Source organism: Delphinus delphis, chromosome 19, assembly GCF_949987515.2.
Source record: "Delphinus delphis chromosome 19, mDelDel1.2, whole genome shotgun sequence".
In the NCBI taxonomy this organism is placed as follows: domain Eukaryota; kingdom Metazoa; phylum Chordata; class Mammalia; order Artiodactyla; family Delphinidae; genus Delphinus; species Delphinus delphis.
The window spans coordinates 14,582,481-14,607,075 of record NC_082701.1 but is presented as its reverse complement, the minus strand read 5'-3'; the positions used below and the strand labels follow the sequence as shown (position 1 = coordinate 14,607,075).

The 24,595-nt window shown below is 48.7% G+C and overlaps 1 protein-coding gene across 5 annotated transcripts in view; it reads right to left on the bottom strand.

Annotated features, from left to right (window-relative positions):
• PECAM1 (platelet and endothelial cell adhesion molecule 1) overlaps positions 1 to 24,595 on the bottom strand; it is a 55,240-nt gene that overhangs the window by 9,198 nt on the left and 21,447 nt on the right. For 3 of the 5 annotated variants that reach the window (XM_059998365.1, XM_059998363.1, XM_059998364.1), the window contains exons 6-14: positions 24,071 to 24,319; positions 22,532 to 22,807; positions 19,088 to 19,375; positions 18,355 to 18,462; positions 17,223 to 17,250; positions 16,461 to 16,537; positions 14,072 to 14,125; positions 12,972 to 13,034; positions 7,191 to 7,247 (exon numbers count right to left, since the gene is read on the bottom strand). In XM_059998365.1, coding sequence (XP_059854348.1) covers positions 7,191 to 7,247; positions 12,972 to 13,034; positions 14,072 to 14,125; positions 16,461 to 16,537; positions 17,223 to 17,250; positions 18,355 to 18,462; positions 19,088 to 19,375; positions 22,532 to 22,807; positions 24,071 to 24,319 — 1,200 coding nt within the window. Of the gene's footprint in view, positions 1 to 6,331; positions 6,636 to 7,190; positions 7,248 to 12,971; positions 13,109 to 14,071; positions 14,126 to 16,460; positions 16,538 to 17,222; positions 17,251 to 18,354; positions 18,463 to 19,087; positions 19,376 to 22,531; positions 22,808 to 24,070; positions 24,320 to 24,595 lie in introns of those variants that run through there. The other 2 variants (XM_059998367.1, XM_059998366.1) reach the window with 2 other exon arrangements.

The following is a 24,595-nucleotide window of genomic DNA, read 5'->3' as shown; positions in this document are numbered from 1 at the left end:
TTTTCCCGTTTCTGGTAAAAGCCGTATCGTTAACCATAACTACAGCTGCTACTGCTGACAAACCCTAACCTCAGGCAAATGAGGGAAAAGGAAACAAGAACTTTAAAAAACCCCAAATGCTAAGCTTGCAGATCTAAATGATGAGGAAATTATCAGCATTTTCTCCATTCCCCTGAGAAAGCTGAAGCTCAGTGAGGGGCAGAATCTCTTTCTCCACCCTTTCTGGCAGTGTCCCTGGGGCTTGCTCTGTCTTCTCCTGAGGCTGACTTCAATTTGGTCTCTTTCTGATAAAAGTCTTCCAAGTTCTGAGCATCCCTCTCCTCCCTCCCTAACAGGCAGGGAACATGTAGCAAAGAATCATCGAATGGCTGGAAAGTGAAAAAGCTCAAAGATCGAGAGGTTTCCTCGCCTCAGACTGACTTAATTGCTGGGACAGGAAGATGTTAGCTCAGCAGTATGTCAACAAAATAGAATAGCAGCACAGGGAACTCTGCTCAATATTATGTAACAACCTAAATGGGAAAAGAATTTGAAAAATAATAGATACATGTATATGTAAAAAAAAAAAAGGCAAAGTAACTCCAATGGGAAAATAAGCTTTAATATCAAAATTTTCTAGTATGCTACTGTATTAGTACTTATATTTTCCTAAAAATGAATATTTCAGGTGTTGGAATAGTTAAGAGTAGGAAACATAATGCCATTTGTGCTTGAGTCACTGTAACAACATATTAATAATGAATTTAAATTTTCCAACAGGAGCTTCCCTGGTGGCACAATGGTTGAGAGTCCACCTGCCGATGCAGAGGACACGGGTTCGTGCCCCGGTCCGGGAAGATCCCACATGCCGCGGAGCGGCTGGGCCCGTGAGTCATGGCTGCTGAGCCTGTGCGTCCAGAGCCTGTGCTCCGCAACGGGAAAGGCCAAAACAGTGAGAGGAAAAAAAAAAAGAATCCGCCTGCCAATGCAGGAGACACGGGTTCGATCCCTGGCCCGGGAAGATCCCACATGCTGCAGACCAACTAAGCCCGTGAGCCACAACTACTGAGCCTGTGTGCCACAACTGCTGAGCCCACGTGCCACAAATACTGAAGCCTACACGCCTAGAGCCCATGCTCTGCAACCAGAGAAGCCACCGCAGTGAGAAGCCCGCATACCGTAATGAAGACTAGCCCCCACTCGCTGCAACTAGAGAAAGCCCGGGAGCAGCAATGAAGACCCAACACAGCAAAAAAAAAAATAATAAATTTATAAAAAATAAAAAAAAAAAGAATCTGCCCGCCAACGCAGGGGACACAGGTTTGAGCCCTGGTCCGGGAAGATCCCACATGCCACGGAGAAACTAAAACCGTGCACCACAACTGCTGAGCCTGTGCTCTAGAGCCCGCAAGCCACAACTACTGAAGCCCGCGCACCTAGAGCCCGTGCTCCGCAACGAGAGAAGCCACCGCAATGAAAAGCCCGCATGCCGCAACGAGGAGTGGCCCCCCTTTGCCCCAACTAGAGAAAGCCCACGTGCAGCCAAAAATAAATTAAATAAATTTATAGAAAAAAATTTTCTTCCAATAAATTTTCAACTATGAAAAAATACAGAAGAGCAGATGTGTGTGACTGTGGTCAAGACCCAGTGGGAGGTAATGAGTTGGAAGAGATGCCTCCCTCCCTCCTCATTTTATAGAACCCACCTGTCCACAACAGCCCTTATCCACTCAAGGGCCACGTACGTTCCTGAGGAACACTGACACATCCACCCCGCAGCAGCTCCACTGAGGCCAAGGGAATTTTAGTGGGGACTTGTGAGGAAACTGACATCTGATGGGATAGCAGTGGGGGTGGGGCCAAGTCTTATAACCTGATGAGGGCGGAGCCAAGACCAACCCCCCAGGTCTCCTATTAAGGGTGTTTTCCATGAGGTTTGCGGTACAGAGAACCACCCAGGCTGGCCTCTGGCTGACACAATGCAGCAGAAACACGGTAAAATGGCCCCTGAGATCCAGGACTTAACTCAGATTTGAAGGGCAAACGTGGAGTCAAAGGTGGGCAGAGGATTAGGATTGGCGCCAAGGGACCTGGGGAGTGACTCTTAGAAGGGACTGAGTCCCCACCCACCACAGACATGTTCCAGAGCCTGGGTCTGGAGCGACCAAGGCATAGACAAATGACCATCCCTTCCAAATGCCAGGATGCTGAGGCTCTGAATGTTATGATTGGAAAGCAACTTAAGATCATTCATTCAACCACCTGATCTGACAGATTAAAACAGCTGAAGGTAGTCAAGTTCACAGGGACACAAAGTAGAACAGTCATCGTTGCCAGGGTCTGGGTCTGGGGAATTATCATTTAATGGGTAAGGAGTATCAGTTTGGAAAGACGAAAAAGTTCTGGAGATGGATGGTGGTGATGACCATACAACGATGTGATTGTACTTAGTGTTACTGAAATGTACATGTAAAAATGGTTAAAATGGCAAGTGTTATGTGTTGGGTTGGCCAAGAAGTTCGTTTGGGTTTTTCCATGTTACGAAAACCCGAATGAACTTTTTGGCCAACCCAATATATTTTACCACAGGTTTAAAAAAAAAAAAGTGCTGAGCTCAGAGCCTACAGCCAAGATTGCAAAGACCTGGTGCCTCCCACGGCCTACCAGATCCCCTGACACCCTCTCCAGCCCCGCCTGGGGTTGCTCCTTGGAGGCAGGCCTGCCTGTTGCCCTTTTGCTTATCTAGAGGAGCAGTTTTCCTTTGCATCACTCAGGGGAAAAAGGGGGTCTAAGAGCCAGAACTACGCCCTGTGAGCCATTTCCCAAAATAGCCAGCCCTGAAGTGCTGCTCGTTGGAAGATGATGGGGAACTGAGAAACTGGGGAAGTTTCTCAGTTGGGGAAGAACAAAAACCTAAGAAGGAAAAGTCAGATAAGACTCAGCTCTGCGCTCAGCCTGCTCCCAGACCAGCCCAGAGACCCTCACGGGGCCTTTGTTTTTATTGTGAGTCACACCCTCCCCTCAACACACACACACACACACACACACAGACACACACAGACACACACACAGACACACACACACATACAGTGTTTCTGGGTTATCTCTGCCGGCCAATCTAGAGCAATTCCTCCAGGATTGCTGGGGACTAAGAAAGACTCTACCGCTTCAAACGAGAAGCACAGCAGAACTCAGAGTGGTACAGTCAGAAGGGAACTCAGAGCATCTAGAAAATGGTTCTAAAAGTGTGTCCCCAGACCAGTAGCAGCAGCATGTGGAATCTGTCAGAAACGCAAATTCTCAGCTCACTTAGACCTACTGAATCAGAGGTGGTGCCAGTCTACCTGTATTGTAACCAACCTGGAGAACCCCTGATCCAGATTCGAGCCCATGCCCCTCATTCCACAGAGAAGGTGACAGAGGTCCCGAGAGGCTCCATGACTCACCCAGGCTCACCCAGACCACACCAGGCTGTTACTCTTAATTTCTAAAGTAGACAGAGTTGCATCCTCTAATTAGGCTGATGAAAGTGGAAACCAGTTGATTTGGCAACACAGGGGAAACATGAGGGTGGTGAAGTGCGCCACTCTGCAGCCAGGCTCCCCACACTCCGTCCCTGCTCTGCCACCACTGGCCTTGGGACCAGCACAAGCTATTTCACCTCTGCCCATTTCCCCATCTGTAGAGCAGGAATAATAATAGAGCCTCCATCAACCCTATGATGGTTTTGAGTGGCTGACAGAGGAAAAAAAAGAAAAGGGAAGAGGAATCAACCAAGGCCTGCAGCCTCCTCCCCTTGGGCAGCAGCTCAGTGGGAAACGCTCAAAAACAGGAACTCCCTTGGCTTCCAGGACGCTGGCTTTTGCAGCAGCGATGTGGTTTTGGCTATAAGACCCAGGGCTCCCTCTACCTACCTGGCAGGAGCTGGCTGCCAGATGAAAGACCAGGTTATAGAGAGACCCAAGCCCCAACTGACACCTAATGGCCCAGATAGGACAGTGGGAATGCCCTGGCCTGGGAGTCCGGAGCTGGCTCTATTCTTGCCCTGGGCCAGGCACTAGGGCTCAAGTTCCTCATGCATTTTTCAGCTAAAATGGATTGAATGCTCACTGTATGGTAGGGGTGATACACTGACTGCATGCTTGGAGTAAACGGCGCCGTCTCATCCCCTTTTCTCATTTAATCGCATCTCCATTTAACAGTTGAAGAAACTAAGTCATCACAGAGAGGTCAGGCCTCTTGGTCAAAGTCGCACAGTTGTTAAGTGGCAGCACCAGGACAGGGGCTCAGATATCCCCCAGCAAAACAGGGCTCTTTAGCACCTCAAATCCCTACCGGGTTGGGTTCTATGGTGCCTGTGGTCTGTTCCAGCCTGAGGCCAGCCGGAGCAGTCAGGTTCCAACAGCCAGGGACTGGGGACTCAGGCATCTAGAACCAGCCTGGGGACACTGAGAGAACCCACTTGAACAGCTACCCTGAAGCAGAGTAGAAAACCAGAATATGCCACCCCCAAACATGCCACTTTGGCATAAGGGTTATTTTGAGCTAGAGGCAAATGAGCATCAACGGATGCAGAAGGAAGGCTTCCGGGAGCTTCCCTCACCCCACTCCACCGAGTTACTCTCACTGCTTTTTTCTTGTTAATCTGTCTTTTTTCAGGCTAATTTGCAGGGTCCCTAACACAAGCCCTTTGGAATCCACACTGGGCGTGGCCTTCACCAACTGTATGGGGCCTCCAGGGGTGGCCTCAGGTGGCCACAGCCCGCCCCCCGCCCCTCCCCGGCCTCCTGTAGCCGGGGTTCCCTGTGGCCTCCACACTTCACCAGCTTCCCTTCCCCAAACCAAAGGCAGCTCAATGATCAGGAGCATGGAATCCAGCTCTGGGGTGGGCCAGTTCTGGTGTACTAACGCTAACCGTGGGGAACTGTTTTAAGCCCTCTATGCTTCAGGATCCTCATCTGAAAAATGGGATTTACTGTGGAGGATTGAAAGAGATAATGTAATATAGACCACTTAGCACAAACAGCAAGTGCTTAATAAATGTGAGTTTTTGCATAACCAAAGCGACTGAAAGCGAACCATCTCAGGGACCACCACGAGGAAAGCAAAGGGGGCATTTTTACACAATTACCCATCAGGACCAACCTTGAACCTGATCTGAGCTTCAGCTTTCTGTTACACTGGAAGAACAGAGGAAGCCTGTTTCTAAATTTGCGTTTTGCTAGCTCTGAATAGACTGAGAATGCAAAATGAGATACTGAAGCCAAGAATTCCCCAGGAAATGGTTTTCAAATTATCATTCAGTCAAGTTCTCCATGGGGCTGAGTTTCTGCTCTACCCATGAAAATACCACTTTTAAAAAGATTAATTAAGGGGTGATTCCTAGTTCAGATAACAAGTAGGCTCTTCAGGTAAGACAGTGCTTCTCTAATATTGGCAGCATCAGAAATACGTGGGATCAGGACTTCCCTGGTGGCTCAATGGATAAGACTCCATGCTCCCAATGCAGGGGGCCCGGGTTCGATCCCCGGTCAGGGAACGAGATCCCACATGCGTGCCGCAACTAAGAGTTCGGATGCCACAACTAAGGAGCCTGCGTGCTGCAACTAAGGAGCCCACAGGCCACAACTAAGACCTGGCACAACCAAAATAAATAAATAAATATTAAAGAAAAAAAAAGAAATATGTGGGACCTTGTTGGGAGTTCAGATTCTGGAGATTCTGACCCTGTGAGTCTGGTTTGGGCCTGAGATCGTTGCTACCTGTCTGTGGACCATCCTTGGGGTAGCCAGGCTTTATCAAAGTTTTCCAGCCTGTTTTAATAATTCCCTTTCAAAGAATCCACTGAAGTAGAGGTTTGTTGTACAAAGCAAGATATCTGCATAGTGACTATTTTCCCCTGGAATGTTTATGCCCTTTGGGTTGTGACTTATTTTCAGAATTTAAAAGTAGTCTTTGTGTGAAAACAGACTCAGAGGGCTTCCCTGGTGGCGCAGTGGTTGAGAGTCCGCCTGCCGATGCAGGGGACGCGGGTTCGTGCCCCGGTCCGGGAGGATCCCACATGCCGCGGAGCGGCTGGGCCCGTGAGCCATGGCTGCTGAGCCTGCGCGTCCGGAGCCTGTGCTCCGCAACGGGAGAGGCCACAACAGTGAGAGGCCCACGTACCGCAAAAAAAAAAAAACAACAGACTCAGATACAGGGAACAAACTGTTGGTGCCAGAAGGGAGGAGGATGGGGGATGGGCGAAATAGGTGTAGGGAATTAGGAGGTAACAAACCTACAGTTATATAAAAAGATAAGTCATGGGGATATAATATATCACATAAGGTATATGGCTAATAATATTGTAATAACTCTGTATGGGGACAGATGGTTACTAGACTTATCGTGGTGATCATTTCACAATGTACGCAAACGCCAAACCACTAGGTAGAACACTTGAAGCTTACATAATATTGTACATCGACTTGATTTCAATAAAAAAAAAAGATAAAAAAATAAAAGTGGTCTTTGTGGATTTCATTTCATGAGAATAGAATAGAATAATTACACAAAAAATGAGATTGCTGGGAGCATCCCCAGTTCCGTGTCTGTTCAGTCCCAGGGAATCTCTCCATGAGGAAGCAGTGGAAATGGGAAATGAAGTGGGGTCCGGGCTGAAATCAAAGGAAGCGGAAGTAGATCCATACACCCTTCCCCAAAGTCGGCGTGCTCCCAGAAAGGCTGAAGCTACTGAACGTCTTCAAAGCAAAGCACCGACTTTGCCTAAGACCTTCGGGAGCCCCAGTGCACCAGGGCCCGGGTGAGGAGCAGGTGGGGCCCCTGGCTGGCACCTGAGAACAGGCAGGGCCACGCTGCTTCTCTTGGGGTCAGGAGTGCCCGGGAGGCTGCTGGGCATCTCATGAGCACACAGGGGTGCCAGGACACGCTTTGGTCCACCTGGCCGTTAGTTGGGTGTGAAGGTATAAGGTTCTGTTTGCCTGGCATGCAGCCAGCACTCAATAAGTGTTCATCGACTAAATAAATAGTACACGTCACCTGTGGCCACATTTTAAGGGTGGTGGGGAAGAGAGGGTTAACAACTCTGGCACCCTTTCTGGCTGCCTTGGCTCCTTCTTTCCCCTGCCCACTCCCAGGACCCCATGGATGAGTTTGCGGGAAGCGCCCTCCCCCCAACCCCCGGTTGGGGGAGCTAAGGGGCCCTCACTCACCGGGGTCAGCTTTCCGGATTTCACTGTACACTGTCTCCGTGCCCTTTGTTCCCAGACCTGGAAAGGGACCAAGCACAGGTCAACAACTGCCTCTGGGCACCAGGTCAGCTCACTGCTGAAGCAGGAAAATGTCGGAGGCTCCCAGGCAAGGCTGTACCCCACTACCCACCCCACGAGTGCCCATCTCCAGGAGCCCCTGGAAGCCCTGTCACTACTGAGCCCGGGCCATTTCCCGGCTTTAGAAGATCATGGTCCCTCCAGCATCACTCTCAGCCTAGAAGTATGAGGCCAACAGGCCACTGTGGGACCCCTGGACCTAGGGGGCGCAGGTAGAGGTACCCCCAGCACAGACCTGTAGCCTCCAGCTCGGTGGCCCCATCCCTCTTCCTCTGCCACTGTGTCCCTCTGTCCAGCTGCTCTGCCAGCCCCTCTCAGGAGGCTGGGTTAGGGTCTCCCAATTACCCAAGGTCAGGGTTAGAGCCTGGGTATCATCTGTGACTCTAAGGATAAGCTGGGGCCCAGTTACAACTCTAGACAACTGGGCTGGTTGATTTCAAATGTCAGCAAGCCGGGCCTCACTGCAGATCGATTGAATTAGTCCAGGGTGGGCCCTGGTGTTGGTGTTTTTAAGAGCTTCCCAGGGGATTTTAATATGCAGACAGGGTTCAGATCCTCTGGTCTGGACCCTTTCTGAACAACAGACAAGATGACCCACTTAGGGTGTGGATTACACCCACAGGAGCCTCAGTGGTTTGAGAGACAAAGAGCCCCTGTACAGCCATCTGTTTAAGCTGACGTACACACACAGGTTATGTACACACACACGTACACACGCTCATGGTGCATCTACATGCACTTACACACACAGACCCTCAGGGGATGCAGCCCGCCACTTCGCTCTCACCTGCACAAAGGACCAGGAAGCCTTATTGTAGAAAGCTGCCTGATGCCGTGTGGCCAGCATTCTCTCTCTATAAATCGGGAAACGGAACCCCAGACTGGGTGATGCTTCCTGCCGCCACGGTCAGTGCCACGTGGATGTCGTTTTCCTCAGTGGCAGATGGCCAGGGCACGTACACGGATTCTAACTACACCAAGATACCCTCGACTCACCAGGCTCCCCTCTCTCATGCCCTGGTCCTGCACACACTCCTTCGCTGTCTGCACGGCCCTTTTGCTTTGCCCCGTTCCTCCTCATCCTCCAAGCCCCGGGACAAGCTTCGCTCCTGCACTTGGGTGCACATACCCTCACACACCTACACACTCCCTGACACACTCCCCCCTTCCCTGTGCCCTGGGCAGTTACGTGGGCGCCCACGGCACACTGACACGACTCGCCCCCACAAGCATCTCCCCTGGCGGGCCCCACACCCTCTAGGGCAGCGCCCGGGTCTTGTGCTCCTCCCGATCCCAGATTTTGCACAGCTGCCTGGGGCGCCTGTAAAGGTTGATGGGACAGTGAAGACAACAGTCAACGTCCCTGCGGGTGTCTCTGTCTCAGACTCCAACCTTCAGGAGGCTCTTGGCATGATCAGCCTGATCCCTGAAGTTTTAGGTCTTAGGATTAAAATCACGGTCATTCGTCACACACTACGTGGTCGTGGTTCTTATGTCATGATCTAAATGGCAGGAGAAAGCTTGGGTGGCAGTTCAGATAGACAGCTGTACTTGGGGCACTTGGGGTGCCAGGACCTTGCAGAAGGCATCGTAGCGACTCCCCCCAGGGCACCGAATAGCAGTTGGTACTCAGCAGAGTGGCTGAGATACCAGGCACCCCCTGCTGGGACACCTGCCTTTCTCTAAGAGCACAGCAGAGATGCCCTCACCACTCTCCACTCTCCACGGCAGCAGATCTGAAGGTGCAGAGGGAAGCTCCAGCAACTCCCCTATCTACTGGGGGTTCTACCGCATCACTAAGGGACTCTTTGCTCAATGTCAGGCATGGGCAAGTCACTCGTTCAACATGGTCCTAACACCTATTGTGTGCTGGGCACTGTGGAAGAGGAAAAGGTGACCGGGGACCTGGTTCCAGCTTTCGGAAGCTCCAGGCCGTGGGGCGGATGGTATGCAAACAATGCTGTGACAAACGCTCTAGGACACTGCATACCAGGAGCACTGGGGGCCCTGCCAACTCATCCTCCTTCACAGTGGGAGCTGGGGGTGTTGGGAGGGAATGGAGGGGAGGGAATGGAGGGGAGGGAATGGAGGGGAGGGACTGCACGGCCAAGCCTGGGGCCCTGGACACCCTTGGGAGCTCCACCACCCCCAGGCACATAAGGGGTGGCGGGTAGACCTCTGGTCACCTTGGGGACGCTCTGACACCCTCTGGACCCAAGGAGCTGCACTCAACTCCCTTTCACCTCATAACTCTGTGTATCAGCCAGGGCAGCAGGATGGTTTCACTTCTTGGTTGAGTTGCCAGATTTGCAGCTGGCCCAGCAGTTTCCCCCACTGCCCTCCTGGCTCCGCCTGGCCAGGGGACGGGGTTTGCAGCTCACTGAGAGTGCCCCTCCTCCCGCTGCTCCGAGGCAGCAGCTGCTTGCTAACGACTAAACCAGGCCAGCAGGCTGTTTGTCTCTGCTGCCAGGGATGTTTCCGGATGGGCTTTGTTTTGGCTTCTGTTTTTCTCTGTTAACAGAGAAAGAGATGGCTTCAACGTCATGGGGTTTTCCCAGCAATTAGTCTCAGAGCAAACATGCAGCAGACCAGGATTTAACGAGTTCCTTCCCACCCCTCCTCCACCTCCAAGTGACCACTTGGTCAGCTGCCAGCCACGGTTAGAGCTGGACATAGTCCCCACTCCTTCCTCCATCCCATCTGTAGAGGAGGGAGGCCTTGAGGACAGGGAACTGGGTTGGCCAAGACCAGGTCAAGTGGACTCACCACTGGCCTTGAACCCACAAAGTCTGGCCCTCATCTAGTAATGCCCCACTCCCCACCCATGAGAAAACAGGGGGACGGCATCCTGGGCCAGGCCGCTCTCCCCCACTGTCCCTCAGCTGCCAAGGAGGCTGGGTCCAGAAAACAACTTGAATCCCCTAGAAACTCTCCATTTCCACCCGAGTGACTTTCAGTCCAGCTCTGCTGAGGCCCCTGCGGCCCACTCAGCACCTTTGTACAGACTGGGGAAAGGTGACCCGGCTGGTTACAACCCTGCAGGTACAGAGCTTGGCAAAGGGAAGCACCCCTGCTTCGCCCGGTCCCAGGGGTTCTCTTTTCCCTTCAACCGCTCCCCACCTTCAAGCAAGAAAAAGAAAACCAGACGCTGCTAACGTGGAAACATCCCCAAAGGAATGGAAAACGGATGCTTTTCCAAGGACAAAACCTTGCTTCCTTCTTCCTGCTTCAGTTTCCTTCAATCCAAAGCCTTCCAGGCCTCACATACAGCCCTCATAACTCCACCTTGCCCGGGCCCAGCCGGCAGCAGGGTAAGGGTGGGGCCCGGCCCTCTAGGACAGGTATCAGAACCGAGAGGCCAGAACCCAGGGCAATCGCTCTCTGCTTGAGCACAGTGGGGCATGGAGGGCAGTGGGGTTTCCCACACACATTCAGCCCTGCCCTCTTGCTGTGGTTCCCCTTTCCTTCCAAGTCTGAAGCCCCCTTAGGAGGAAGTAAGTTGTTACCTGTGGGACGGCACCCACGATGCATGGTGATGGAGGGGCTCAGGCTGGACCAGGGAAGGCCGGCGAGGAGCACCCTAAAGTCCCATCGGCCAGAGCCCGCCCACACTTGGTTCTGAGCACCAAGACCCCTGCGCTGTCTCCTCCTGGGCTCTCAAATTTAACCCAACCGAACCAGGCTCCCCATGAGCCTGTGCCTCCCAATCGCAGGCATCACGACCATCCATGTGGTTGTTTGGTCAAGAAACATGTAGTCATTCTGTCTCTCCCATCCTGGCCACGAATTTTTCATCCAGTACTGCGGTCTGTCTGTAACATCTATCCAGAATCTATCCACTGCCAGCACTTTGGCTCCATCCTCATCCCCTCTTGCCCGGTTTCCACTTTTGTTCCCTTTAATCCGTCCTCCACACCAGCCACAAGGATCGTTTTTAAAAGAAGGAAGTTGGAACTTGTCACTTCGCTGCTTAAAGGCTTCCAAAGGCCCCCAGTCCACTGAGACTAGAACAAAAAGAGAACGCCAGCGGCCCTGCAGTCCCTGGGCCCCGCCTGGTCCTCCCAGCTTCATCTGCCTCCACTCCCTCTCGCCCTCTCTGCAGACATTTAAGGACCAGAAAGAGTCATTTAAGGATCCTTTAAGGTCTCCTTTCAGGTCTTTAAATGGGCCAAGCTCTAGGCCACCACCCACTGTCCTGCCACCCCTCACACAGGCCTTCTGGGACCACCCAGCCAGAAAAGGCATCACCTTTCAGGCCTTCCACCACACCCCACTCTTCCTGCAAACTCTGACTCTAACCTGATACTATCTGCTCATCGGTTCCTTGTTTTCCTGACCCCCTCAGGGGCTACACCTCCACGAGAAGGGGACCACATATGTACCTTTGCTGCTTGCACTGGGGCTGGTCCATCATGCGCCCATAATTTGCTAACCCAACAAGCAAATCACTTTACCATGAAGTAAAGAGAAAGAGAACTTCAGGCTGGCCGTGGCCCCCACCCCTGCCCCGTCCAGTCTAGACTTGGAACTGGGATGCCCTGTGTAGTGGTGCAGATCAGGCAGTACCAACTGCAGGGGCCATGCTGACTGTAGACTATGGGCATGGTGGCCCTGTTGTGCAGCACCCAGCCCCAGGGGCTACAGGGGACGGCCCTGCCTGGAAGGTCCCACGGACACATCTGCAGACATGGTACCTAGAACCGTGCTAAGCAAGGGAAGAAGGAAGGAACCCCAAACTCCTTCCAGATCATGGAGCAAGAGGTGACAAGAGAACGCCATCACCACGTGGCTCTGGCTGAGGCTACACAGGCATGGTCTGCAAAGCAGCCCCGGGCCTGCAAGGCTGAGTGGACGCAGCTTGGCCTCAGCCTCAGCAGGAAGGGGGATGCACAGCAACAGCCCTAACGAGCTTCCCAGCAGGGCAGGAAGGCTCGGGTGGCTGCTTCCTCTGTGTGGCAGCCTCTGCGGGAACTAAGGAGGTTTAGGAGGATGTGCCTGTTTTTTTTTTGTGGTGCCCGAAGCAGCTGAGATTGACGTTCTAGTGCTTGCTGTGGACTGACCCACCCTGAGTCAGTCTCCCCAGTGCAGGACCAGAGCTAGGGGCTTTCTCCAGGGCAGTGTGCCCAAGAGAACCACACAATAAAAACAAAGCCTGAAGCATAATGATGGTGCCACTGTTTACATGCAGAGGGAGTCTGTGCTTTCAAAAGCCTTTACCCAATTGTCCCTTTAAATAGCCAAGCCCCTTCATCCCCTTGCACATTTCATTCATACAAGCTCAGTCTGCAAGCAACTTTTTAAGGAAGGTGCTAGATTGGGGCAAGGGGGCTACCTCTGGAAGGATGCCCAAACACCCAGGAGTGAGGCTGCCTGCTAAAAGTCTCTCAACAGACCCATTTCTTAGCACTTAGTAATTGCTCAATAAAACGCAGCCATCATTACTAGTATGATAAATAATAATTAATGAAATTTTACACCTCCAAACCTGGGTGGGTGTCACTGCTCCTGCCTTGGGTATGTCCAGCCCATCTGTCTGCAGACCACCTCCCTTCTGAGTGATGAGGGTGACTAGATTCTTGTCCGGGGGCCACGGCACAGCCCACCCTGGCATCTACACCCAAGCAGACAGTAAAACATGGGGAATCCCTTGAGTGATGGTGTTACCTCTGTGAGGCTCAGGGGCGGTCACTTCCACTTCAGTGTACTCCACGTCCAAGGTCAGAGGCTCTGCTCGAAAGAACCACAGCAGCCTGCGGTTAGACAGAGTCTCCTTGGGGGGTCTCGGACCACAGTAGAGATTTCTATTCAAGTGATCGAAGAAGTCTGTATTTTAACAGGGAAGCTGGATGCAGGCTTAACTCCATTCTAAGTGGGCGAGAAAACTCAGGCTGGGAGAGGTAATGAGGAGGCCTGCACTCCCGGGATGTAGAAGGACCCTCCGGCTCAGGTCCCGTTGTTACCACAGTGTGAGGACTTGTAAAGCTCATTAGATACAGAAAACAGCCGGCATCGGCCACAGCAGTTAACTATAAAAGACTTCTCCAAGGCCACAGGCACAGAACGCTTTCTCCAAGATGGAAAGGATCTCAGGAAATGGGGAACGGGGTCCCCAGCCCCAAACTGCTTTGAGAGTATGAGGCATACACATAGCAAATCAAGTTACACCCAGAATGGAACTTCCTGATTCAGAATGGGCTACGAAATAAGTCAGGAGGATCTCCCTTCTCTTGGATAGTAGAGTCACAGGTGTTTTTTAATATAGCATTACTGCAAATCATCATGTTGTACACTTTAAACTTACACAATGTTATGCGTCAAGTATATCTCAATAAAGCTGGCAAAGAAAGTGTTAAGAGGCTGGGGTGGGAAGAAGTACTCAGGGTACTTTAAAGGTAGTGGAAATGTTCTTTTTTTTTAAAGGATGATGGGTATGCAGTTATTTATTGAATTGCTATTGTTTATGTTTTATACATAACTTATAAATATTACTTTGTATCTACATGTTTAATAAAAATGAAAAATACATGAGAAAAAACAAAAAAATGAAAAATACACTATAAAAAATAAAATAAAATAGCACTGCTGCTTATCTTTAAGACAAGTAACAAGAGACACGACAGCATCTTTGGAGAAAGCAATAGGCATCTCCATTTAAGAGACATGAGGAAATAGCCACAGGCCTTAACAGCTTTTGTTCTTTTCCTAGGGGTCTTTTATATAAAAGCAAAGGTTTCTAATTTTTAAAAAGTTAGATAGATGATTACCTTTATTTTCATTTAGTGGCTTCATTGCATGGTTTCCAACATCTTCATTGTAACCTAGTTGAAAAATAACAGGATGAGTGACAGTGGAATTCCTAGTTTTCTATATAAATTTTAGAAAACTCAGTGCCACTAACAAAAGGAGTCAAGCCCAAATTCTTCAGTGTAGTTGGCAACCAGCAGTGTAGCTGGGGTCCGAATACCCTCCTGGTGGCCCTGGGCCCCATCCAACCCACTGCCTGGTCTCTTTCTAAAACCGGTATGACGCCCACCATCGCATGGGAGGGACATGGCTACTTATGAGTTGTTCAAAATTCAGAATTGTTCACTAGAAGCAAGCTCAGAAGAAATTAAGCTTAATTCTAGAAGGGGTGAGCCAGTGACCACAAACATGAAGGATACTAGTGGACCAGTATCATTCAGCTGGAGAAATGGATCCATGAGAACATGGTTTAAAGATATTGCAATATCTCCAGGCTGCCACCTGGGCAGGAGCAAAATCTTTTTGATCTTTTTTATCAAGTTGTTCTTTATTAAAAAGAACTCTTTCAAGTGTTACAAATATTACTGCTGAAGAACACATGGTTTTCCATTCCATTCCATTATGTATTTACAAATTACTATTGTGATTACTAACATACATTTATAAACTGAAATAATCCATGCAGAGAAAATATAATAAGAATTGGAGTATTTCCTGCACTTTGGAAATTTGGAGGAAATTCTATTTTAATATAAGTCTTTATCAGCATTTAATTTAGAATATCATATTTTTGTTCTTAAGTATAAATACAAATTACCAACAGAACCCACTTTATACCACAAAGAGGTATTTTCTCTATAGCACTGGATTACTTTTTGCTAAATATTCACCAAACTTTTCCAAATGTAGTTTCTTCAATGACATATTTGCTCTTTTCTCTTTATTGGCACATTACTCTTATTACGACATACGTTTTATTTTACTTTTTAAAAAGTTTATGATTCAGTACTATAGGAATTGCTCATTTCTCAAAAGATTTCTCAGGAATGCCCTGTAAAAGGTGTATTCTAAAAAGTTTTTATTTTGTGCGACGATGTTACAGAATTAGAAAAGAACATCAGGGGACTTCCCTGGTGGTGCAGTGGTTAAGAATCCGCCTGCCAATGCAGAGGACACAGGTTCGAGCCCTGGTCCAGGAAGATCCCACATGTTGTGGAGCAACTAAGCCTGTGCGCCGCAACTACTGAGACTGTGTTCAAGAGGCTGCAAGTCACAACTACTGAGCCTGCATGCCACAACTACTGAAGCCCGCGTGCCTAGAGCCCATGCTCCGCAACAAGAGAAGCCACCGCAGTGAGAAGCCCGCGCACCGCAACGAAGAGTAGCCCCCCACTCGCCACAACTAGAGAAAGCCCGTGCACAGTAACAAAGACCCAATGCAGACAAAAATAAATAAATTAAAAAAAAAGAAAAGAACATCAGTGTTTAATTCCCAAAACTGTCTGGGACAGAACTTTTTGTGTGATTTAATCATGGCCCCCTCTGGGAAACAGACAACACCCCTGCTAAAAGGTGTGAACAATTTTCTCACAGACATAATGGGATTAAGAACACCTGGGATTGGCTCCCCACCCTATAGATCTGACTCTCAAGCTGTGATAAACCTCACAACCAGGTATTCCATTATTGTACCACTCTTTTTTTCTTTTTTTAAATGCCTCTATCAACAGTGGGATCTTTAAATTGGTTTCCCACTGGGGCAAGTTTGAAATGAGACTGCCTTGTGTTTGCAATAAATAATTCCACCTGAGAAGATGTTTTACCAATGCCTTCTTTTTTTTTTTTTTTGCAGTACGCGGGCCTCTCACTGTTGTGGCCTCTCCCGTTGCGGAGCACAGGCTCCGGACGCGCAGGCTCAGCGGCCATGGCTCACGGGCCTAGCTGCTCCGCGGCATGTGGGATCTTCCCGGACCGGGGCACGAACCTGTGTCCCCTGCATCGGCAGGCGGACTCTCAACCACTGCGCCACCAGGGAAGCCCCCAATGCCTTCATTTGATAGCTGGTCTCTCTCTTACAAATGAAGAATGATTTCACTTGCACAGCGTCCAGTGTGTGAAGAGAACCCACGCGGGTGTCCACAGCATTATAATTATTCTCCACCTTTCATTCCTTGGGATATTTAGAAGGTGGTGAAATTAGAGCACAATGTTCTGCCTTTCTTCTTACACTTTTGTTTTGCTTGTTAGCTCACCACCCAATGACTGATTAGATTAAGTGTCCCAGCTTGAAGCCAGAGTTTCCCTTCCAACCTCACCCCACCGCCCATAGATTCTGCTTCTCAGAGGGACAGGAGAGTGTAGAGCAAGTTGGGAAAAACTCTTAACAACTGCACAAAACCATGACGGTACCATAATGTCTGTTGGCTTCAGTGTTGGGATCTGACAACGTCTTCTCATTGCTGGAGTTCAGAAGTGGTGCTGCTGGCCTTAAATTGAAATTTAAAAAGGAAAAAGAAATAACATTTTTTTGGCTCTAACTCCAAACCAACAAAATAATCAAGGAAAGAGCATGAGAAAATCAGGAAGAGTTTTCTGAAGTGAGGAAAGTTTTACTCTCTCATTTGGAACTAATGCTTTCTTCAGCTCTATGATTATTTGACAAAAACCCTTTTGCTGTTGAAATAAGTGTCCGGGCTAAAGGGCGCACAAACATGAGGAGTCCTTTATGAGGTGAATCCCATGTCGGGAGGGGATTCCTCATCCTGTGCTATTGTTTCTTTCAGGAACAGAACGATAGTTTCCATGCTTTGGGATTTTAGATCTCAAGAACAGTAAAAATAGTACAACCATTTTTAAGGCAACTCTATTTTGCCAAGTAAGTAAAAACATTTTAAATTCCACCTACCATTATAATTTCATAAGGAAAAGTGTAGACAGGACATGACCTCAGAATAAAGCCATTCCTTCCCATGAAGGACAGTTGGCAATCTTCCACTGAGACACAGACACACACGCATACACACACACACACACCCCTACACCGCTCACACCCAAGGTCCTAATTTTTCTGAGTTTGCCAAGAACCACTGAAAACTTCCTAATGACAGGAATCCCTCCAGACAAGTCTATCCACACCCATAGGACAGCCACCCCTCTTCCAAGCACACTGACCTGGACATCTCCACCGGCATCTGCTTGGCTTTGAAAGACAAAGAAAAGAACCAAAGTCAGTATAAAGAACCCACAACCATATCAGACAGGAACACTCATTTCAACCATATTTGACTTGTTTGAAGATTGAATACCCATAAAAAGAGAGAACAGAAAGCCAAATATATTCGCACTTTTTTAAAAAGGAAAATAAACGAAGCAGGTCTTCTCTTGGTCTTATACCAAGAGATTTCACATCATGTTCCCTGAAATTTGACATTTCGACTGTTTTAGCCAGAAGCAACTTCCCATCATGGAATGTGACGGAGAGGAAGACAACAGCACAGGAACCAGATGAGCCAGATAAACGGGCAACTGTCTCTTTGCTTCAAGACCATCTCCAAAAGTAAAGGCTTAATCAATCCCCGAGCTTTTAATTCCAAACTGGCCTGAGGCCAAGGCCAGACTCAGCCTTAGGACTGTTTTCCCAGGGGGGCTGCCCCTTTCCTGCTTTAGGAAAAAACCCTCCTCATTCCATCTGTCTCATCCCATCCCAGGCAGCAGCACCAACAGGGATAAGCAACCCATCTTATCCCCCCAAAATTTTTGCAGACTTTACCGGTGCTGTGCCCTTTTGCTTGCATCTTGCTTAATTGACTCTGATTCCTGAGTGTCCATGAGTAATCCTGGCTTCCCTCCACACATGGCTAACCCCAAGCACAGGGTAGAAATCGTGGCACAACCAGAAGATTAACTGGGAGGCATTCAGCGTGTGTGGGTGTCTCCACTCATGCCCAACTCTACCAACTGTAGGACTAGATGTTGCCAAATCCACACGAAGGGCTGCTTCTGACCACATGTAGATGCAACTTCCCCCCAAATTCATCTTTTCTGGGGAGCCCAACTAAGAAACCAATTGCTTTCACTTCTGCCTAGCTAAATCCAGGGGCAGTAAAACCTCCACACCCACCAAAGCCAAAATCTTTGGTTATCAAGGTGACCCCCCAGGAGGAAAACGGCTGTCATCAGGCACATGTCCTCGACCCTCACTGGAGCAGAGCACTCGCCTCCCGTGAGGCTGAAACCCCTCACATCCGTGACAGGTTCCCTGGCAGGGCAGCCTGTCAGAATGGAATGAAAGGACTGTGCTCACCCTTGGCTTTCTTCAGAAAATAGCATCTGGCCCCAAGTATCAAGGTGGCAATGATCACTCCGATGACAACCACTGCGATAAGTCCTTTCTTCCAGGGGGCGAGATAGACTGGAAGTGCAAAAAAATTTTAAATCGATCAGTTTTTCCTCTGCCAGCAAGAAATAACATCAGCTCTAAGCAGCAAATAAGACTGATTTTTATATCCTTGTAACTGATGTCTTTCACTGAGCATCTACCTCTGAGGGACTCTGTGTTCATAGGAGGGGCAGAAATAGTTGTTTCTGCTATAAAACGAGTCAGTGATGGTCTGAAAGGACCATAGGACTGAAGGAGACTCTTCATAGGGTGTCTGTTCACCCTTCCTCGTTCTCCATAAATCACCCTCTGCCCACATAGGTGGGCTTCTCTAAAACCATGTCTGTTCTGTATGACCCACCCCTCTTGACCACAGGTGGTCCATGGGCGCACATTTGACCCAAGCTGGTGTCTCTCCACCGAGAATTTGTAATTAGGACTGTGTGAAATACTTCTAATTCCTTATAATAATCAATTCCTCTTTTATACTTAATTTGAGTGGATTTTTATTACCTGAAACCAAAGAGCCTGGCAAATGTGCTGGTCCCTTACCCCTCAGTAAAATGCACCAAACTCCTACCCACTTCCTCTGACAAGTGCTTTTCTAGCCTTGCCCTTGGAGCTCACACGACATTTTGCCGTTGAGACCTCGACTCACCTCTGACTGTCAGGGTGTTGCTTTGGAGGACATTTTTGGAGAGACTGGCTCTGTTGGAGGCCGTGCAGTAATACTGTCCCTCCTGCTCCTTGCTAGCCTTTGGCTTGTGCCAAATGGCATGGGTGTCATTCAAGGTGACTTGGTAGAAGGGTTTGCCCTCCTTTTCTTTGTAAAACTTGTATGTGATGGGACTAGATCCTTCATTCACAGAGCATCGAAGCACAATGGGCTTCCCAGACTCCACCTCCTCATTCAACAGGATAGAGAGCTTGACTTCATCCACCGGGGCTGGAAAGCAGGAAAGGGATTAGCACTGAGAAGAGAAGTGGGGAAGAGGAAGAACCTGACACGGCCACTGGTCAAGACCAGCTATCTGTGACTGTGACTCAGACTTGGACTTTGCCTTTTATTCAAGTCACTTGTGTTATCCCACGTTCTTCACAGTTCTCCCCCGATTAGCCCAGAAGGGCAGCAATGGACACCTCCTGCCCTCACATATTGATTAGACACAGGATGCTAGGGACACCTCCCTTCACTTACCACCTCAAGTATTACTGACCACTTAGCTCAACTATACGATTAACTTATGTGTTCTACTAGGGTCTGTCCTGGGTGAGTCTGTGTGTGAGACTGTGTGTAAGTGTGTAAATGAGAGTGCGTGTAAGTGATTTCTCTCCCTCTGCTTACAAAGATGCATGGCACCTCCAGATCTTACGAGCAAATAACCTTGACGCACTGTCTTCTCGAGCTCTTGTCCTGTTTCTCTCCTCCTTTGAATGATCTAAACCAATTGCCTGCATGTCCTCATTTCCCACTTTCTTGTTAGCCTGGAAACCTGACTTCTATCCCTCTGCTTCTGAAACTGCTCTGTATCTCTGGTTTTGAAGAAACTCAAAGATGACCTGACCCCTGACTAACTCATCCCTGAGTTCCCTGCAGGTCCAATCCATGGTAGATGTTCTTTCCGTCTTCCCATCCTTGGCCTCCCTACAGCTCTTGCCTGTCACCCTGCCCTTCCTTTGGAACTCAGCTTTCCCTGGGCTTCTGTGAAGCCTCACACTCTGATTCTCTTACCTCCTCACCTGCAACTCCCTCTTTATTTACCATTTTTTCTTCCGTTTGCCCCTTAAATGTGGACTTTCTGCAAAATTCAGTCCTCAGTTTGCCGTCTCCATTCTCGTCTTTGGTGATTTCATCTACATTATAGCTTCTATTTGCGAATTTAACACATAAACTTATGGCATTTAATGCCTAGATATATAGTTCTAGTCCAGGTTACTTCCCTGAATTCCAAGTCTTGACTTTTACCTGCACTGAGGTAAATTTATTTCCACTGAGAAGCCCTGCCAGCCTCTCATTCCCAGCAGATCCAAGAAGAACTCATCTTGCTCCTATAGACAGACCCTTTCACTCCATGTTCAACCATTAAAATTCTGATCCTAAACTGTCTTCCCAAGTATGTTCCTGTTAGTGTCAGAATGAACCGATCAGCAGACCAATATCTGATTTATGAATCACCCTCTTGTGAGTGCAGGGCGTGGCCAAGACCATGGAGCTGCCGATCCAACGAAAGGGGGCACCAGGCCTGGGATGGGATGGTGGGGGTCAAGCACAAGGACAGACTCCTGGAGGGTGCAGCCTGACCTGACAGCCTGTCTTCTTGTGAAGCACAAGCGGGTGGTGGCAGGCCAGGCTCAGGAGCCAGACTGCCTGGCCTCAGTTCCCGACCCTACTGCCCACCAGCTGTTTATCTTAATTCCTGGTTGCCTCATGGTAAAGTAAGGATGATATTAACATGGAGCTTACATGGCTATTGTAAGTATGAATGGGAATAATTTACTAACAAACTTCACACGGGGTTGGACATGTGGTCAGAGCTCAGTAAATATTAGCCACTAATACTGACTCACTTCAAACCAAGAGTTTCACATGGGCTTCTACGTTAGCTTCTTAAGGTACTGTAAGGTCTGAAGTCACCACTCCTTCTGACTGATAGGACCAGCAGGTTAATCTTCCCGAGACCCCATTCTCAGCATGCCCTCCTTCTCTCTTCTGGCCCTTCTCTGCACACAGGACAAACCCCCAACTCCTAAGACTGGCAGCTGATGCTCTGTACAGTTGGGCTCAGTTACTCTACCAGTTTATATCCAATGACTCTCCATTCCCAATCTTTCTTTCCAGGCATCTGACTTACCCACAGCCTTTAGAGCTGCTCCCTGGAGCCTTCTGATCACCTATTTGACTAGGCTGGGGACCATCTCTGGCCCTCTCTGCCCACCCACTGTTGAACCCTGGCTCCTGACCCAGCTCTTCCCACTCAAGCTAGATGATATCTTTCATGCCTTAAATTCCTATCACCATCATTGTAAGGAGAGTTCGTGTGACCATTAAACATGTGTTGCCTGGTAACATTTTTTTCTATATTTGTTTGCACTGTTATTCAAATGTGTTAAATTGTTTCTTCACTATTTAATCAGGAGATCCTGTGTTTATATCATTGTTTATATCCTGTCATTATATCATTGAAAACAAAGAATATGTCTTCTTTTTCTGTATGCCCTACGGCATGAGAGACTTAATATATATTGATGTTAATTTGAAAAGTATTGTTTCTCTTAGGCTATACATTAATAGTAGGAGGAATCAGGGAGTTCCCTGGTGGCCTAGTGGTTAGGGTTCCGGGCTTTCACTGCAGAGGGCATGGGTTCAATCCCTGGTCGGGGAATTGAGATCCCACAAGCTGCACGGCATGCCCCACCCCCACCCCCCCAAAAAATAGTAGGAGAAACTACTGTCCAACTCAAGATGTCCACATGGCACGTGTAGACAAGCAGTTATTAAACAAAAAGGAGGAGGATGAAGAGGAAGCCTTTTTAAGCTTTTTACAAAAAGATGCAGAACGTCTCAGAGATGCAAGTAATGGGCACTCCTAAGGCCTCCGGAAAGGTACAAGACAGAGGCTTGAGGAAAACGATCCATCTCAGGACAATGGTATATTTCTCTTGAGTATGAGAGTCCTAGTGACTGTTAGCCTGAAGCTCTGACTGCTGTGGGCTCCACACACAACAGAATTTGCCCCGCCGAGGGTCCATGGTAGAGAAGAGCTCTGGTTTACAATTCTCAGAGAAGGCTGTCCGTTCATCTAAACATGAGCAAATGCTAAGGGAGCCCCAAAGCACAACTTCTGTGCTTCCTCAACTTGGGACACTTTACGCTTATGATTTCAGCAGTTCACTTGAAAGGTTCTGAAAAAGGATGAACTGGCCACACGGATAACCCCCAGATATTTTCCGGCTCCATTTACTTGGGCCTTGGTCTGCTTTGCCACACGTCACGTTCATGGACTTTGCACAAGTACCACCCACTTCTCTTGTCCACCCCAAACCTTTGAAACGTGAACTAAAGCCCCAGTCCCACATGGATTCTTCTTCCCACATGACTTACCTATCACCTTGACCTGCAGAAGTTCGCTGACCAGTTTGGTATGGGAATGGCAATTATCCGCGATGCAATGGTATTCTACATCTTTCGTTGGGTTATCTTTGAATATTGCGGGCTCATTGGAGCCCATGCTCTGACTCGCCAAAGTCTTACTTGCTTTTGAAAGCTGATAAAAAATGGGTGAGGTTCCGTTTACGGATTGACAGCTGACTTCTATGGTCTGTCCTTTTATCACCTCAGACCTGGAGTCATGAAAAATACTGGGCTTGGAAAGCATTTCTAGAACGACAGAGAGAGAGAAACAATCTGAAGCAAAACATCCAGCCTAAGGGATTCCGTCTCCAAACTCTGGGCTTGGCTTTCTCTGTCATTACTCGAATTTAAAATGCCTGCCTGCCTTATCTACCTTTGGAGGACTGCTTTAAGATTCTTGGGGAGGGAGAGGGAAAGAGAGTAATATAAACAAAAAAGGACGGCACAAATTCAGGAAGAACATTACATCCCCCTAAATATATGCTTATATTTTCACATATCTTACGTGCACATACACACACATTCATACCTTTTTTTTGTATTGAGAAAAGACACAAAAAGAATATTAAAAAGTACAAGTACCCAAACAGAATATATTTTAAAACAAATTCTCAGCCTCTCCTGATAGTAAATTTCATGCCTCAGAAACAAGAATTATACTAGGTTATTATTTAGAACTTAGCTTATTTATAAAGCTAATAAAATGAAATGACCTCCTCCCAAGAGCTACAACAACAAAAAGAATTACAATGGAACGACCCACATTCATCTCTTCCGTTATTTCCTTGTGAGGTAGATGACTGCTAAACCCTGCTTCGGTTGAGACTGGAATCTTGGCTGGATTTAAACGGAAGGCTAAACTGAAGGATCATGATGAGTAAGGACAGTGACGGTGACAGCTTGCCTGGTGTTCCACATCCATTTAGAACCCTGCTACTCAAAGTGTGGTCCAGGGCCCAGCAGCATGAGCATCCCCAGGGCACTGGTGAGAGATGCAAAACCTGGCCCCATCCTGACCTGCGCTGTGCCCGGTTTTGCATGCACATTCAAGTCTAAGAAGCCCGGCTCTGGGTGGTCCGAGTACCTACTTCTGCCCACTGGGAGTCCAAGCCCTTCGGGTGAGCCAGGATAGGGATCAAAAGCTGGAACTTAGATCTTAAAGTTTAGTGTCGACTAAGCAGTGTTTCCTCCCTGACCCTTTGGGTGGCTGCTTGTTCAAGCAGCAGAATCTTGCCGATTCAGAGGCCACACCATCAGCATAAAGCCACAAAAGCCATGAACATGACTCTTAACAACAACATTTTCCTTGATGCCTCTCTCCTGTACTCTGAGCAGAAATACCCACTTGCTGCTGTTTGGTCTCTCCTTTCCACTCCTCTCTCTTTCCCCCGAGTTCTTACCCCGCCTCAGTCTGAGCCGCCTTCAGAACACAGAGGGTGGCGCCTGGCAAAAAATTCCCTTTCTCCCATTCAGTCCCAAGACCCTCAGAGTCAGCGCGGACGTACTCACCACACACAGCTATCTGGACCGCATTGCTACTCTTGACCACCTTGCCAATGCCCGCAACGCAGGTGTATGTTCCACTGTCCCACTCTGAGGCTATCTTAGTGAAATTTTGAGCCTGCGACACAACCACGCCTCCCTTCTGGATGGTGAAGTTGGCTGGAGGTGCCCCTGGGATGGAGCACCACAGGTTCAGGCCTTCCCCCTGATCCAGACGTGTGGCGGAAGATTCCAGCTTTGGCTTGGAAAACAGCTCTGAAAAAAAAAACAGTGAGTGGGAATGGGGTGAGATGTTTCTGGGTACCGGCCCAAAAGCCCATTTATGGAGAGGCCTTCGGCCCAGCTGCTTTTGACAGAACCATTTCCCAACTTCCTGCACAAAGTTTTCCTTTGCTTCTCATGTACCTGACGATCACACAATTGAAGAGCCAGGGTTCATTCTTCACCTGGGATTCCAATGGCAGGTTTGCCTCCCTCATTAATCCAATTTATTTCACAGACATGGATTAGAAAAATTTTGCAACTTGTAAT